This window comes from Dendropsophus ebraccatus, chromosome 2 (assembly GCF_027789765.1).
Source record: "Dendropsophus ebraccatus isolate aDenEbr1 chromosome 2, aDenEbr1.pat, whole genome shotgun sequence".
Lineage (NCBI taxonomy): Eukaryota > Metazoa > Chordata > Amphibia > Anura > Hylidae > Dendropsophus > Dendropsophus ebraccatus.
Window position 1 is genome coordinate 40,951,257 of NC_091455.1, and position 14,777 is coordinate 40,966,033.

Below are 14,777 nucleotides of genomic sequence, written 5' to 3' on the forward strand. Positions count from 1 at the left end.
ATTTTCAGCCTTGAATTATAAAGAACAAGGTGCCATGCAGCATAAGTAGTTCTACTTTGAAACCTTCTTCAGAAGTTCTGATATCTGATCTTCTAACTTCTTGATCCTCATTTCTCGCAGCATATTGACGGCATCTTGATTTTTAATAAATTCTTGCTCAGAGGATGAAGTAATATCTGTACTTTTATATCCCAAGCCAGAGGCAACTGGTCCTTTTCTGTACTGAGATAAAACCTTATCAATTTGGGGTGTTGAGACTGGAAGATTTCTAGAATCCTAAAGATAAAGAAGAAACATGTTACTACAATAAACCTTAATCCAGTAGACTTCTTACATTTATAGGGTGAATTACAGTGGGATGAAAAACAGCGATCTGATGGGTGATAAGCGTCTGATCACTAGGGATTTCACCACTGGGATCCCCAATGATGGCAGGAATATATGTACAATGGTATACTGCAGGTGTGAATGGCAGAGTTCAGACTGGTTACCTTCAGGTCTTTGTCAGCTGTGTCGCTGTCACATGACACCAGATATTCCAGGAACTCCAGATTAGGCAGATCTACTGAATCTATATCAAGTCCAATAACATATTCACCTAATCTACTTATACCATCCAGGGCTTTTAATTGTGGTAAGTTTTCAAGAATCAAATCTCTGTATCCTAAAGAGAAAATAATACAAAGTCATGAAATGGTTACTGATCAGATATGGCCAGTTTTCAGTATTTCAAGCTTCAAATCTTAAAGGGATAGTCTCATCTCGACTAATATACTTATATTTGTAGGACTCGTCAAGTTAAATAGTTTTTAAATACGTTAATTTAGCAAACTTGTCACCTTTTCCCTTCACATTGCAGATAAGTTCATTATTTAGGTTACCGACCACTACTCTGCTCTAAAAGCAGTGGTCTGATTGGTGTTTATGTATGTTGTTGAACCCTTTTACATTTTAGTAAAACACTATCTTTAAAGCGAATGTACCATCAGGTACATTCGCTTTAATTGTTGCACATGAATATAACGGTGCCGCACTCCTCTTTTTCTTTATTTTTTTTTTTTAACAGTGCTGCTCTATTCATGTGTAACTCTTAAAGCGAATGTACCTGATGGTATTTTCGCTTTGAATCAGTGGTGGCAAACCTGCAGCCTTCCGAATCTTGTATCACGCCTGGCTGTCCAGCTGGAGCTGGTTTGACACCAGTGTTTTTAAATGGTCCCCGTAGTTTTAACCCCCCCCCCCCCCCCCCCCAAAAAAAAAAAAAAAATCTAATCTGTAATCTATAACATATTTGTAAACCAATTACTATTAAAAACAAGGGTTAATCTAACAAATACAAGGCAGGTTTTTAACAAGCGATAAGTACAATTTAAGTAGTTTTTGAGTCTTCGTAGATAATAAAGCAGTGGATGGTTGTCAATATGCCAATAGCCAAGCATTAAAAGAAAGATACCTTCTGTATAACAAACAGGGTTGCCTTTGCCGTCCTGCTCTAATGTCAGGTGTGCCAAAGAGTGCAATCCCATCATGCTGTGCAATACTTGGTCTATGCCGCTAATGCAGTTGCTGTGGAGATACAGGTGGCTGAGTTTATGTTTCTGCCCATGAAGAGGAATTAATCCTGAAAAACAAAAATCAAGACATAAGTGTCACAACCAATGGCTACAAGACTCATGCTACCAAGTGAGGAGGCTGTGAACAATAAACATGTAATGTGGAGAAGAACTTCTGGTTCTCTCACTAATTCAGTGTTTGTAGGTATTCTGCCTATGGTGTGAAACCGAGGTACCTACTCAAAATGCAGAATGGGACTGCATTCAGGAAATGGTTATTATCCCAGCAGCGCTACCGCAGGGGAAAGGAAATACTACACAGCTCCCTTTAAATCAATGGGTTCTCTGTTAATTACAAGTCAGAGCAGGTCCTCCTCCTATAATTTAGAATTTCCTAAAAGGGTATATGAAAATGGGTTTTCTAAACTAGAGAAACCCTTTAATCTGCAGCTAATGGTTACAGTGGTACTGGTGCATAACAATGCTAAGCAGATCTGTTAAAGGGGTATTTCAGGTTAAGTGACTTAAAGGAGAAGTCCGGCAATGTCAAAAAAATGTAAAACTGCTCAAGTGCTGGATCGCCACTTTGGGACACCCACTGGGATCTTCTGCAAAGCAGACATCACAACCTGGTTGATGGACTGCCCACTCAGCCAGTCAGTGATTGGGGTGGGATGCCGCTGCAGCCATTGATAGGCTAAGCGCACAATCCATCAGCCCTTCCCAACTTGTGACATCATCAGAACTTGCGGGAAAATGCACTCCACGTGGGTCCCAGAGCCTGACATGCGGCACATTGTGGGCATGGGGAGAGGTAAGCAATGATTGATTGCTTTACATCTCTAAAGTTGTTTTACACCATGTCCATAAACAATGCCCCATGGACTTCAATGAATTCACACCTAGTGTATGTTTATGCTGCTTATCACATACCACCTCTTTTATGTGTTTTCTGTACATATTATATTGGGCAGTATTCATACACAATTATTTTTCCAAAGAACTTCCACTTTGGCTTCTATATAAGTGCATGGAGCAGCCATGGGTCGTGCTCCTGGCTGCAAATAACTAAGCAATAGCAGAGAGATCATGCTGTTCTGTCTCCTAGGAACCTGTAGCCAGTGTGAGACCCAGAACATTTTAGAATTCACCTATTTAAAAGCCAAAGTAAAAACGTTTTAGGAAAATGATTATAGTGTTCAGTCCTGCACTATAATCATTTTTGTTCAGAACTAGGAGGTACATGTTAAACTCTTAATAACAGGTATTTGTCAAGTCCAGTCATCTATGTTACTAAAGGTGTCCAATGCAATGGCCACTTTTTGGAGAATCAGTTCCAGGAGAATAGACTTTCCTCTACAGCAATACTTTCATATGATAGATTCTCTTTAACCTAAATGCAAATGCAGGTCTCTCTTTATGTTGGCTTGTCTACACCAAGAGCGAAATCATAAGACAATATGAATTTATGCATCCACATCCAGTTCCGGAAGCCTCGGATTTCATAGGCCAATAAACTGAAATGTTAATTTGTTAAACAATTTGAAAAACAATCTGCAGTTCTTCATTGTGTACAAAGTGATATTATCATAAAGATGTTACTGTCACAATCCATTACACAGGCGGAGGAGATGGAGCCGTCGGCTGCATTATCATGTCCCGCTATAAATGTCTGGTCATTAATAAAACCTCTTCAAAGGCAATTCATTGTCTAGCCAAGGAAATGAGAATACAGGGGGGTTACAGATCCACTTACCACTCAGGTCATGTATACGATTATAGGAGAGGTTCACTTTCTTCAGATTTAGTAGGTGTTGCAGCCCTGAGAAAACACAATGTAAAAATCATGTTTAACAATAACTAAACAACAAAGAAACATAAAATACATTAGAAAATATAGAATGAGCCTGTAGCTGTGCGTTTATTTTAACCCTGTGACGACTCATGCCGTATGGATACGGCATGGGCGTCTGTGACCAGACAACCAATGCTGAATTTGTAGGCTAGGGCTGGGCGATATGGCCAAAAAATAAATAATCTCGATTTTTTACATTTTTTTTTTTCTTGATTTAAATCTCGATTTTTTTTTTTTTTTAAATGTATTTATTTTTTTGCTAATTATGATGGGTGTATTAGTAGAGACATAGTGGATAAGGGGTGTAGTAACAGTAGAAGCATAGAAAAAGAAGGGTGTAGTAGTAGCAGTTTTGGGAGTAGTTGTATCAGGAGTGGGGGTAGTGGTAGCAATGGTAGTGGGAGTAGTTTTGGGGGTAGTAGTAGAGCAGTATTGGGGGTAGTAGTAGAGCAGTATTGGGAGTAGTATTGGGGGTAGTAGTAGAGCAGTATTGGGAGTAGTATTGGGGGTAGTAGTAGAGCAGTATTGGGAGTAGTATTGGGGGTAGTAGTAGAGCAGTATTGGGGGTAGTAGTAGAGCAGTATTGGGAGTAGTATTGGGAGTGGTAGTAAAGCTGTATTGGGGGTAGTAGTAGAGCAGTATTGGGAGTGGTAGTAAAGCAGTATTGGGAGTAGTATTGGGGGTAGTAGTAGTAGTAGAGCAGTATTGGGAGTGGTAGTAAAGCAGTATTGGGAGTAGTATTGGGGGTAGTAGTAAAGCTGTATTGGGGGTAGTAGTAGAGCAGTATTGGGGTAGTATTGGGGGTAGTAGTAGAGCAGTATTGGGAGTAGTATTGGGGGTAGTAGTAGAGCAGTATTGGGAGTAGTTTTGGGGGTGGTAGTAAAGCTGTATTGGGGGTGGTAGTAAAGCTGTATTGGGGATAGTAGTAGAGCAGTATTGGGGGTAGTAGTAGAGCAGTATTGGGAGTAGTATTGGGGGTAGTAGTAGAGCAGTATTGGGAGTAGTATTGGGGGTGGTAGTAAAGCTGTATTGGGAGTAGTATTGGGGGTGGTAGTAGAGCAGTATTGGGGGTGGTAGTAAAGCTGTATTGGGAGTAGTATTGGGGGTGGTAGTAAAGCTGTATTGGGAGTAGTAGTAGAGCAGTATTGGGAGTAGTATTGGGGGTGGTAGTAGAGCAGTATTGGGGGTAGTAGTAGAGCAGTATTGGGAGTAGTATTGGGGGTGGTAGTAAAGCAGTATTGGGGGTAGTAGTAGAGTAGTATTGGGGGTAGTAGTAGAGCAGTATTGGGGGTAGTAGTAGAGCAGTATTGGGGGTAGTAGTAGAGCAGTATTGGGGGTAGTATTGGGGGTCCTCCAGGTGCAGGCCAGCGGCAATCTTATAGGTGGGTGGTTGTTATGGGGGCATCTACGGTCCCGCTCGGACCTGCAGGAGGAGCAGCTTGCATTTTTTTAAATTGAAAATCGAATTTACAATTTTCAAAGATATTGAAATTGATTCCCAAAATCTAGGACCGCCTTTAGTGTGATTACAGGGGCCCCGATTGTCTGAAACAGCACTCATAGATAAATGTCGCTCACAAGGTACAAAAAGGTTGGGAACCTCTGACCTAAGGGCAATTGTTTTCTATGCCATGAAAATTGTTTCTTGAAGAGTATGATGTGGCCATGGTGAGAGTAGAAGATGGATATGGGACTCTAAAGACCCCAAGACTGTATTCCAATGAGTGGATAGTCCCATACTGGGGTAATGGGAATCGGCCCTGTCGAATAGGATGTAGATGAGAGAGAGCGTGAGTGATGGATTCCAGAACACCATTCCTATATATCACACATGTATGGATACTCCATCTCCATCAATATGTGACTAGCGGGGGTCCAATTCCACCACTCCCGCCCATTAGCTGGCTGATGGGACAGCTTTGTTCATGTGAGCGCTGCAGCCTCTTCACTTCCTACCAGGAACCTCAGTACACTGGGCAGCAACTGTACCAAACACTGCAGATCATTCTATTCATTTAGAAAAGCCACAATACCAGGACACTACCCAGTGTGCAGAGATGTGCCTGTAGAAACAAGCTGATCAGAACAGGTGAGGGAAGCCAGACCCCCAATGATCAGACCTTACATGGGTTATCTGGCGCTAAAAACACAAAGCCACTTTCTTTCAGAGACGGCAACACTCTTGTCTCTAGTTCAGGTGTGGTATGTAATTGCGCTCCATTTACTTCAATGAGACTGAGTAATGGTCCGTTTACACACACAGATTATCTGACAGATTTTTGCAGCCAAAGCCAGGAATTGACTATAAACAGGAAATAGGTCATAAAGGAAAGACTGAGATTTCTTTTTTTTTTCAAATATATTTCTGGTTTTGGCTACAAAAATCTGTCAGATAATCTGTGTGTGTAAACGGACCCTAATGCTGCGTTTACACAAAAAGACTATCGTTTGAATTTTCGCAGTAACGTTCGTATTTGAGACATAATCGTTTTGTGTAAAGACAGCAAACGATCAAACGATGAGCGAGAAATCGTTCATTTTGATCTTTCAACATGTTCTCAAATCATCGTTCGCTAAAAATTCGCAGATCGCTTCTTGTATACAGTCTTTCAAAGATTCATCCTATGTGAAAGATGGGCTTAAGCAATCTTAAAAACGATCGCAATAACAATTTTTCTTACGAATTTTCGAATGACTTATTCGTCTAAACGGTGATCGTTATAAAAACCAAATCGTTGCTTCAAAATCGTTAAACAACCGATTGGGCAAATCATCGCTTCATGTAAACGCAGCATTACAGAACCCCACCCAAAGTGGAGACAAGAGTGGTACTGTCACTGGAAGAAAGCAGACATGTTCTTGTAAAGCTGAATTATCCCTTTAAAGTGTCACTGTCGTATTTTTTATTATTTTTTTTTTGCAGAAATCAATAGTCCAGGCGATTTTAAGAAACTTTGTATTTGGGTTTATTAGGCAAATATGCCATTATCTGCATTCAAAAAGACTTTCCCAAGGTCCCCTTCTCTCTCTCATTCACTGCTCATTATCGGGAAATCTTGACTAGTTTACATTAGTCAAGCCCTGTCTAATTTATGGAGAGGTGAGGGGGAGGGGGAGATTAGCCGCCAGCAGAGAACAAAGGATTACACAGCGGGGAGCTGCATGAAAGCTAGTATTCAGAGGTCAGAGAGGTCAGTGCTGACTTCAGAGAAGATAGCCCGGTGATGCAGCTGTAAATTAACTCTTTGTTGTCCTGTTTTGGTGTCTCATCTCCCTCCCCTCTCCATGAACCATGAAGACAGGGAGGGGATCTTCAAACTGCTTTTTCATGATAAAAATGAATTTTCCGGCTAATAAACCCAATTACAAAGTTTCTTAAATTCGCCTGTGCACTTTAATGGCCTATCCTTCCAGAGGAGCTAATTTGAGCATTTCATAGACAAAAGACATTGTAATCATCATACTTCAGATATAAGACTGTATAAGTATACGGAGAACAATACTCTAAACAGGTAAATCATTCATAAGGCTGTGTTTACCAGGATGAAAAATGACAGAAGCAGATGGATCTTATTGTAACATAATGAGGTCTGTGAGACCCCGGTGTGGAGGTTCACATCTTAGTAAACTCTCAGGATGGTGGCTGCCGGCAGATTAGATACCGAGGTCACAAACATGCTCTATAGCTCTACATAATCCACCACCCAGCACAGATCACATGTACTTTGCTGTATGTTCCTCTTTGTCCAAACTGATGACATTTCAGAGCAATATCCTGCAACAACATGCAGCACAATGATGGCGAATGAAAGGCTCGGGAAATGGTGCCCGGATTGTATCTCTTCATACCTGCATATGGCATAGTTGTATCGGACCTTTACAGCATATGTCACAATTCTGCTATGTGTGAATAAAGGCCTAATGTATGTATATGTATATATAGATAGATAGAGATAGAGAGAGGGAGGGGGTGGCACTCTAAGATAGGTACAAGGAGGTTTCCACAATACAAAACAGCTGGCGCCATCACAAAAGTACAAGTCTCGGAATGATTATATGGCTTTCACACCAGAATTATTATACTTTTCAAGGCAATCTGTCAAAAAACGAAGCAAAAGCAAAAAATAAAAATAAAAAAAACACAACAAAAAGCAACAGTAATAAATAATAACAATAATTTTTATGTCACCAGATTCTAAAATGTATAATTCACTGCAGTGGAACAGGCTGAAATTTCTGTTGTGAGGCACAAACAAAACTTTTACTTTATGGGACAGACTGAGTGTCAAAAAAAGACAGAGGAAATTCGTATTTCAACATGAAATAATCAGATATTCTTATGCTGTTCCTTTTACTGTAAGGCAGTGTATGCTGTCCCCCTTCTTTTATGAAGGTAACATCTTAGTTTAGAGTGACACTGGGACAGATTCACAAGCAGCAATATATGGAAATGTGATTTTTGTAGCATTTTTAAAGGGAACCCTTCTTGCTCCCTACTGCCCCTCCATTATTTTATGGCAGTACTGAACAGTGTACTGAAGTTGTGTCTACATGTTATCTGCAATGCGGCACTTTCCCTTTGATTGACAGTCCCAGAGTGTAGTGACAAGTCACGGAGGTGGAGGGACAGCAGCATCTACTCGCACTGCCTGCCTCTTCCTCCCCGCCTCTCAGGATTTAATGTTTCATATAATGAACTGCAAGTAACAGAGTCTGTATACTCTAAATCAGAGATTGGGAAGTTTCCGCACTCCTGCTGTTGCAAAACTACAATTCCCATCATGCCTGGACAGCCAAAGCTTTAGCAAGAATGGACCACAGTTTGGCTACATGTATAAGGGTGCCTTCACACATACCGACTCGCAGCAAAAAACTCGCTGCGAGTTTCTGCTACGAGCCGAGGTCCTGGAAGGCCCCTATCACTACATACAAGCAGTGGTCTGAAAGACCGCTGCGTGTATGTAATGCAGCCGCCCCGCACCGCTGTCTCCATACATTACCTGGCTCTGGCTGCACAGGGTCCCGGCGTCTTGCTCTGCCGCCCAGCCAATCAGTGTGTTGCCCAGCCGCAGCCACTGGTTGGCTAGGCGGCAGAGCTGGACCCTGTGCAGCCAGAGCCAGGTAATGTATGGAGACAGCGGTGCGGGAGCCGAAGGGGTTAAGGGGGCGGCTGCATTACATACACGCAGCGGTCTTTCAGACCACTGCTAGTATGTAGTGATAGGGGCCTTCCAGGACCTCGGCTCGTAGCAGAAACTCGCAGCGAGTTTTTTGCTGCGAGTCGGTATGTGTGAAGGCACCCTAACACTGATTTAAACATAGAAAAAAAAATACAGCTAGTATATTGCAAAACTGCTATCAATTACAATCACTGCTGATTTTTTTTTTTTTTAAAGGGGAACTATCAGCAGGTTAGACAAATCTAACCTGGTTATAGCTAGAGATGAGCGAACCGGGTTCGGGTTCAAATCCATCCAAACCCGAACGTTCGGTATTTGATTAGCTGCGGCTGCTGAACTTGGATAAAGCTCTAAGGTTGTCTGGAAAACATGGATACAGCTAATGACTATATCCATGTTTTCCACATAGCCTTAGGGCTTTATCCAACTTCAGCAGCCACCGCTAATCAAATGCCGAAAGTTCGGGGTCGGATGGACTCGAGCATGCTCCAGGTTCACTCATCTCTAGTTATAGCCCTTTATAGTGCCCGGGACAATGAGGAGGAAGATGTGTCTGTTACCTTCCTCCTCTGCGCTGGTCCCATGCTGTAAGGGTGCGTTCACACCTACAGGATCTGCAGCAGATTTGATGCTGTGTTCAGTTATTTAAATGAAATTTGCTGCAGAAAATCAGCTGCAGATCCTGTAGGTGTGAACGCACCATTAGTCGGAGTAATCTGGCCCACTTCTTCTAATGATAATGGAGCGAGTGGGAGGGCTGGATGATACGGCACCCTGCCAATCAGCTACTGGCGGCCTATCTTCATCAGCAAGTCATGTTTAAAGTGTCACTGTCTTATTTTTATTTTTTTGCAGAAATCAATTCACTGCTCATCATCAGGAAATCTCAACTCTTTTACATCAGTCGAGCCCTGGAGGGAGATTAGTCCCCAGCAGAGAGCAAAGGATTACACAGCAGGAGCTGCATGAAAGAGGTATTCAGAGGTCAGAGAGGTCAGTGCTGACATCAGAGGAGATAGCCTGGTGTTGTAGCTGTAAATTAACTTTTTGTTGTCCTGTTTTGGTGCCTCATCTCCATCCACCCTTCCCCTATCCATAGAAAACCAAGCCAGGGGGGGGCTTCAAACTGCTTTCTCATGATAAAAATGCATTTTCTGTCTAATAAACCCAATTACAAAGTTTCTTAAAATCGCCTGTGCTATTGATTTCTTAAAAAAAAATGTAAACAACAGTGACACTTTAAATTTCTAAGAAGCCTATTAAGTTTACAGCTTAGCAATTCTTCCAGACTTAATAAGGGGTTATAGGGGTTTTCCAGTGCTACAAAAACATGGCCACTATCTTTCAGAGACAACATGACTCTTGTCTCCAGTTCAGGTGCGGTTTGCAATCAAGCTCCATTCACTTCAATGGAACTGAGCAGAAAACCCCGCCCAAGCTGGAGACAAGAGTGGGGCTGTCTCTGGAAGAAAGTGGCCATGTTCTTCTAGGTCCGGATAACCCCTTTAACCCTGCTGTTCTGTTCGGTCAAAAATGACTGAATTTGAAATTTGATATTTTTTAAAATATTCATTATGCGGTACTGAAACGTGTGGTTTATTGACTTTTCCTCATTTGAGGGGTTCTCACTAATAGCAGTTTTTATTTATTTATGACCGATAGCCTTTTATACTAATCCCCAGCCATTTTTTGAAAAAAATAAAGGAGTTATAATCTCATTTTGGTCGATATAGTTTATCTACTACTATTTATCAGTTTATCTAGGTCCTTTTGGTCCATACAGAGTTACACATACATACATTTTATATAATGCTGGTGAAAATGTGACTGTAGATGAACAACTGGTATCATTCAGAGGTAGGTGCCCATTCAGACAGTATATTCCAGGTAAGCCTGCAAACTATGGCATCAAAATATGGACTCTGTGCGACAGCAAGGCCATAAGGCCATGTAACATTTTTTTGACACAGAAAAAAATAAAAATTAATTTTTTTTTTTTTTTTTTTAATTTCATTTTAATTTGTTTATGAACAACCATGTTCACACACAGTATAATAATGCAAAAGAAAACTAAATTCAAATAAAACACTTAAATTAGTAAAAAATCCAGACTTTAATGGGCCCGGTCAAAAATAACCGGAACATTATATGTGTATAGTAGAACCGAACAGAACAGCAGGGTTAAGTGATAGAAGGCTCTTAAAGAGATTTTTCTGAGATGCTATGAGCACTGACCTTCTACTGCTGTGAGACGGTTACAGGACAGATTCAAGCTCTGCAGACTTATCAGAGAATCCAGGCCCTCGATTCTGGAGATGAGATTGGATGACAAGTCTAGATGCTGTAACCTGTGGAGGTGTGAGAGTCCTTCAATCCTGGAGATCTGATTGCAGTGCAGGTTGACTGACAGGAGGTGAGCGCTCAGGGTAACTTCCAGCAAACTGGCAGAGTAAAAAAGTAACACCAGTAAATATGTGATCATATTTATTAAGTGTATGGTCTGTATAAAACGGGGGAAACTGAATAGCCGCAAATCAGTTAATGTAGGAAGGGAAGCCTTGATTTACCTTTCAGGCACAGCTCTAATCCTTCTGTAGGAGGCAGATAGGCTCACAAATTGTAGGTATACAGCCCAGAATCACGCTCCCTCTTTCATGCACATAGGACTAGATAAGCCCACCCCACATCATGTGTTCTGTCTTGCTGTCCCAGTTACAATAGGCAGAACTCCCCTAACAGACAGTGGGATAAAAAAACATGTTGAATCATTCCCCCTCCTGGACACTAACAATCGTCTTATACTGCTTATTATCTTTTTAGTCTTCTTCGCCCAGTTCTGAGCTGCTGCTTTCTGCTGAAGACAGAGAAAACTGTGTGAGCTGTTTTCTACGTCTCCCCATCTTCCCCCCTCCCCTCCAACATGGCTCATGCAAATAGCATCTCTGGCCGGCTGGCTCTGTACTCGGTAATGCCGGGAGGGTTAATCTGAGGTCAAGTTGCTGGTGACCTCACTGTGATTTACCCTCCTGGCTATACAGAATACAGAGACAGCTGGGCAGGGACCATGTTTACATGAGCCATCCTGGAAGGGAGAGGGGAGAGGGGAGGGGGAGACAGAGAGAAACACTCATACACAGTTTTCTGTGTCTTCAGCAGAAAGCGGCAGCTGATAACTTGGGGAAAGAGACTGAATAGATAATAACTAGAGATGAGCGAACCTGGAGCATGCTCGAGTCGATCCGAAGCCGTACTTTCGGCATTTGATTAGCGGTGGCTGCTGAAGTTGGCTAAAGCCCTAAGGCTATGTGGAAATCATGGATATAGTCATTGGCTGTATCCATGTTTTCCAGACAACCTTAAAGCTTTATCCAAGTTCAGCAGCCCCCGCTAATCAAATGCCGAACGATCGGGTTCGGATGGACTCGAGCATGCTCCAGGTTTGCTCATCTCTAATAATAACATGTATGGAAGGAATTGTTAGTCTCCAGTAGGGGGGTGATTCAACACGTATTACCCCAGCAGAATACCCCTTTAATTAAAACAGTGATGTAAGACATATCTTAGTTGCCTTGGCTCCTCTCTCCAGTGCTTACCTTGTGATTTGTTTATCCATTAAGCTTAGTTCTTTGCTATCATGGTCGCTGGCCGCCATCTTTACTCAGAGCAGTGGCCCAATCCTAAACACAAAATATTATATTAACATTTATTACAATAGGTCGACGTGTAACAAGAAACCGCTAGATAGCTTGTAGAAGCGTGGCCTAAACACGTTCTCTCAGAAGACGGTCTCATAATATAAGTCTGTGGGACCATCTCGGTCCCATAGACTTTTAGAAGCACGCTTCTAACCCTGCTCATTTTAACAAAAGGTTCAGGTCCATGTACAACCAAAACTTTTAAGATGTAAAAATTTTCTTAAACTGACAGGTACAAAAAAATAAAAATTACAGCCCAAATACTTGTCAATGTCTGTGTCCCTCATCTATCCTGGGTACTCTGATGTGTGAGGATACCAAGACTTCCAAAATGATGTCAGCACAGTGGGCTGTGATTGGCTGCTATCATCAGGTGACATGTTGTCAGTATGAGTAAACAAAGTGGTGGGAATCAGAGGGGTAAGTATGTTGAAGTGTTTTCTTTTTTTTTTACATTTTGTGATTCTAGAAAACTCAAATATCCCTTTAACTATTAATTATTTCTCAGCGCAGACGGATTAGGAAATTATTAACATTACTAATTCCTATATATGATGGATCAGTGCGCCGTACGGTGGATCTCTACTTATAAAAGTGAGCCTAACGTGATTACATGATTGTGTCGGGACAATCTCACCATGGTGGCAGCCAGGACAAGGCTTTGAGGCTTGACACGTGCCGCCATATGTATCTAGTGCAGCGCTCCCAAATCCGTGTTTCAAAACTACAACTCCCATCATGCCCGGACAGATAGGGATCACTGATGTGGAGAAGAGTGTCATGTGACATGTGAAGGATGACAGATCACTAATGAATCACGTGGTAATGAGCAGCGTCCATAGAGTTATAGTACAGCTGATACTGCGGCACTACAAATCCCAGAACAACCAGTATATGCACATATACAGAGGGCGGAGAATGATGCAGCGAACAGCTACCATAGTGTGAGTAGTACCGGCAGGTAACGCAGCAAAACACTCACCCGGGTGTGCACAGGGCTCTGCGGTCCCGCTTTAGGAAGGCGGCACGCTACACAGCCGGAAGCTGTTAGCGGCATGGCAACCGTACGCGTCCAGCACATAGCCCCACCCACCAACCTACGCTTGCAGCAAATGGTCCCGCCCATCTCATCCTTACAACAGGTAGCTCCGCCCATCTCAGCCTTACAGCCAATCAACGAAGAGCCGGAAGGACGTACTTGTTTGTTTATAAAATGTGAGGTGGGCGGCAGAGAGCGGCGTAGGGCGGAGAGGGCGGGAGTGATGTCAGGTCTTTATCTGACGGCTGATCCTATTATGGGGACCGATCATAATAGGCGACATATGAACACGTGTGAAAATAAATATTAAAATATTTAAAATAAAAAAAAAATAATAAAAAAAAAAAAAATATATATATATATATATATATATATATAAACCTTCCTCTAATTCCATAGGTCCAGGCAATGTTCTGTTACTGTTAAGGAGTGTGTTTCTGTTTCATGTGTTTATAAGAGTGTGTTCACATGAGGGTTATGGACAGGACAGGCAAATCACCCCCAGAGTTTACAGGGTTAGGCAGCATTCACACGTTCAGTGTTTTTCCCACCCCGTGATTGTGGTCCGGCAGCAACCTCCGTGATCCTTGCAAAACAGTCCGTTTTTCATCCGTTTTGTATCCGTGTCCGTTTTTTTCATGGATCTGTGTTAAAGCATTTTAAATTACATTGATTACATCACATCCGTGTTTTTCACGGATGAACACGGATGTCACATCCGTGAAAAACACGGATCTCATTGATTTCTATGGGGAATTCTTTCCGTGCATCCGTTCCGAGTAATGACATGTCCTATTTTTTAACGGAACGGATCACGGATCCGTGAAATCACGGAACATCTGAATAGCCCAATAGAAAGCAATGGGCTGTAAAATTGTTCGTGCGCACCGATCCGTGCGCACGGACAACTTCCCGGAACGTGTGAATGCAGTCTTATTCCTATCAATCTGTTATGCCGTGGGTGGGGGCCCAGCTGCCAGGGTTGTAGTTAGGCCTGCCCTCCACCATGTATGCTCCTACTCACAGATACCAGGTAATGTGCAGGACATGGAGGTATCACAGCCACATACTGTGGCAGTACAGATCATAGAATAATCCTGGCATCACTATATGAGATGGATACACAAATACATCCTGACCACCTAGAGACCCCGAGCACTCGCCTCGGCTCCTCGTAGTCCTGGCAGCAGTCGGTGCTCCGGTGACAGTACGAGTCGCAGTAGCACGTGGTGAAGGTGACCCCAGTGCAGGCATTATTACTGGGCACACTAGTGCTCAGGTGTGTGACAGACCCAGGTATCACTAGCCTTATGTAGACTGGCGCTCAGGTGTGTGACAGACCCAGGTATCACTAGTCCTATGTAGACTGGCGCTCAGGTGAGTGACAGACCCAGGTATCACTAGCCCTATGTAGACTGGCGCTCAGGTGTTTGACAGACCCAGGTATCACTAGCC

General features: G+C 42.5%; 1 protein-coding gene across 1 annotated transcript in view; it reads right to left on the bottom strand.

Moving 5' to 3' along the window:
• Window positions 1-13,368, bottom strand: part of LRRCC1 (leucine rich repeat and coiled-coil centrosomal protein 1) — a 38,876-nt gene extending 25,508 nt beyond the window's left edge. The window contains exons 1-7 of the mRNA XM_069959923.1: window positions 13,266-13,368; window positions 12,182-12,265; window positions 10,824-11,029; window positions 3,310-3,375; window positions 1,454-1,621; window positions 492-664; window positions 64-276 (exon numbers count right to left, since the gene is read on the bottom strand). Coding sequence (XP_069816024.1) covers window positions 64-276; window positions 492-664; window positions 1,454-1,621; window positions 3,310-3,375; window positions 10,824-11,029; window positions 12,182-12,240 — 885 coding nt within the window. The 5' untranslated portion in view covers window positions 12,241-12,265; window positions 13,266-13,368. The remainder of the gene's footprint in view (window positions 1-63; window positions 277-491; window positions 665-1,453; window positions 1,622-3,309; window positions 3,376-10,823; window positions 11,030-12,181; window positions 12,266-13,265) is intronic.
• Between the last annotated feature and the right edge of the window lie 1,409 nt (window positions 13,369-14,777).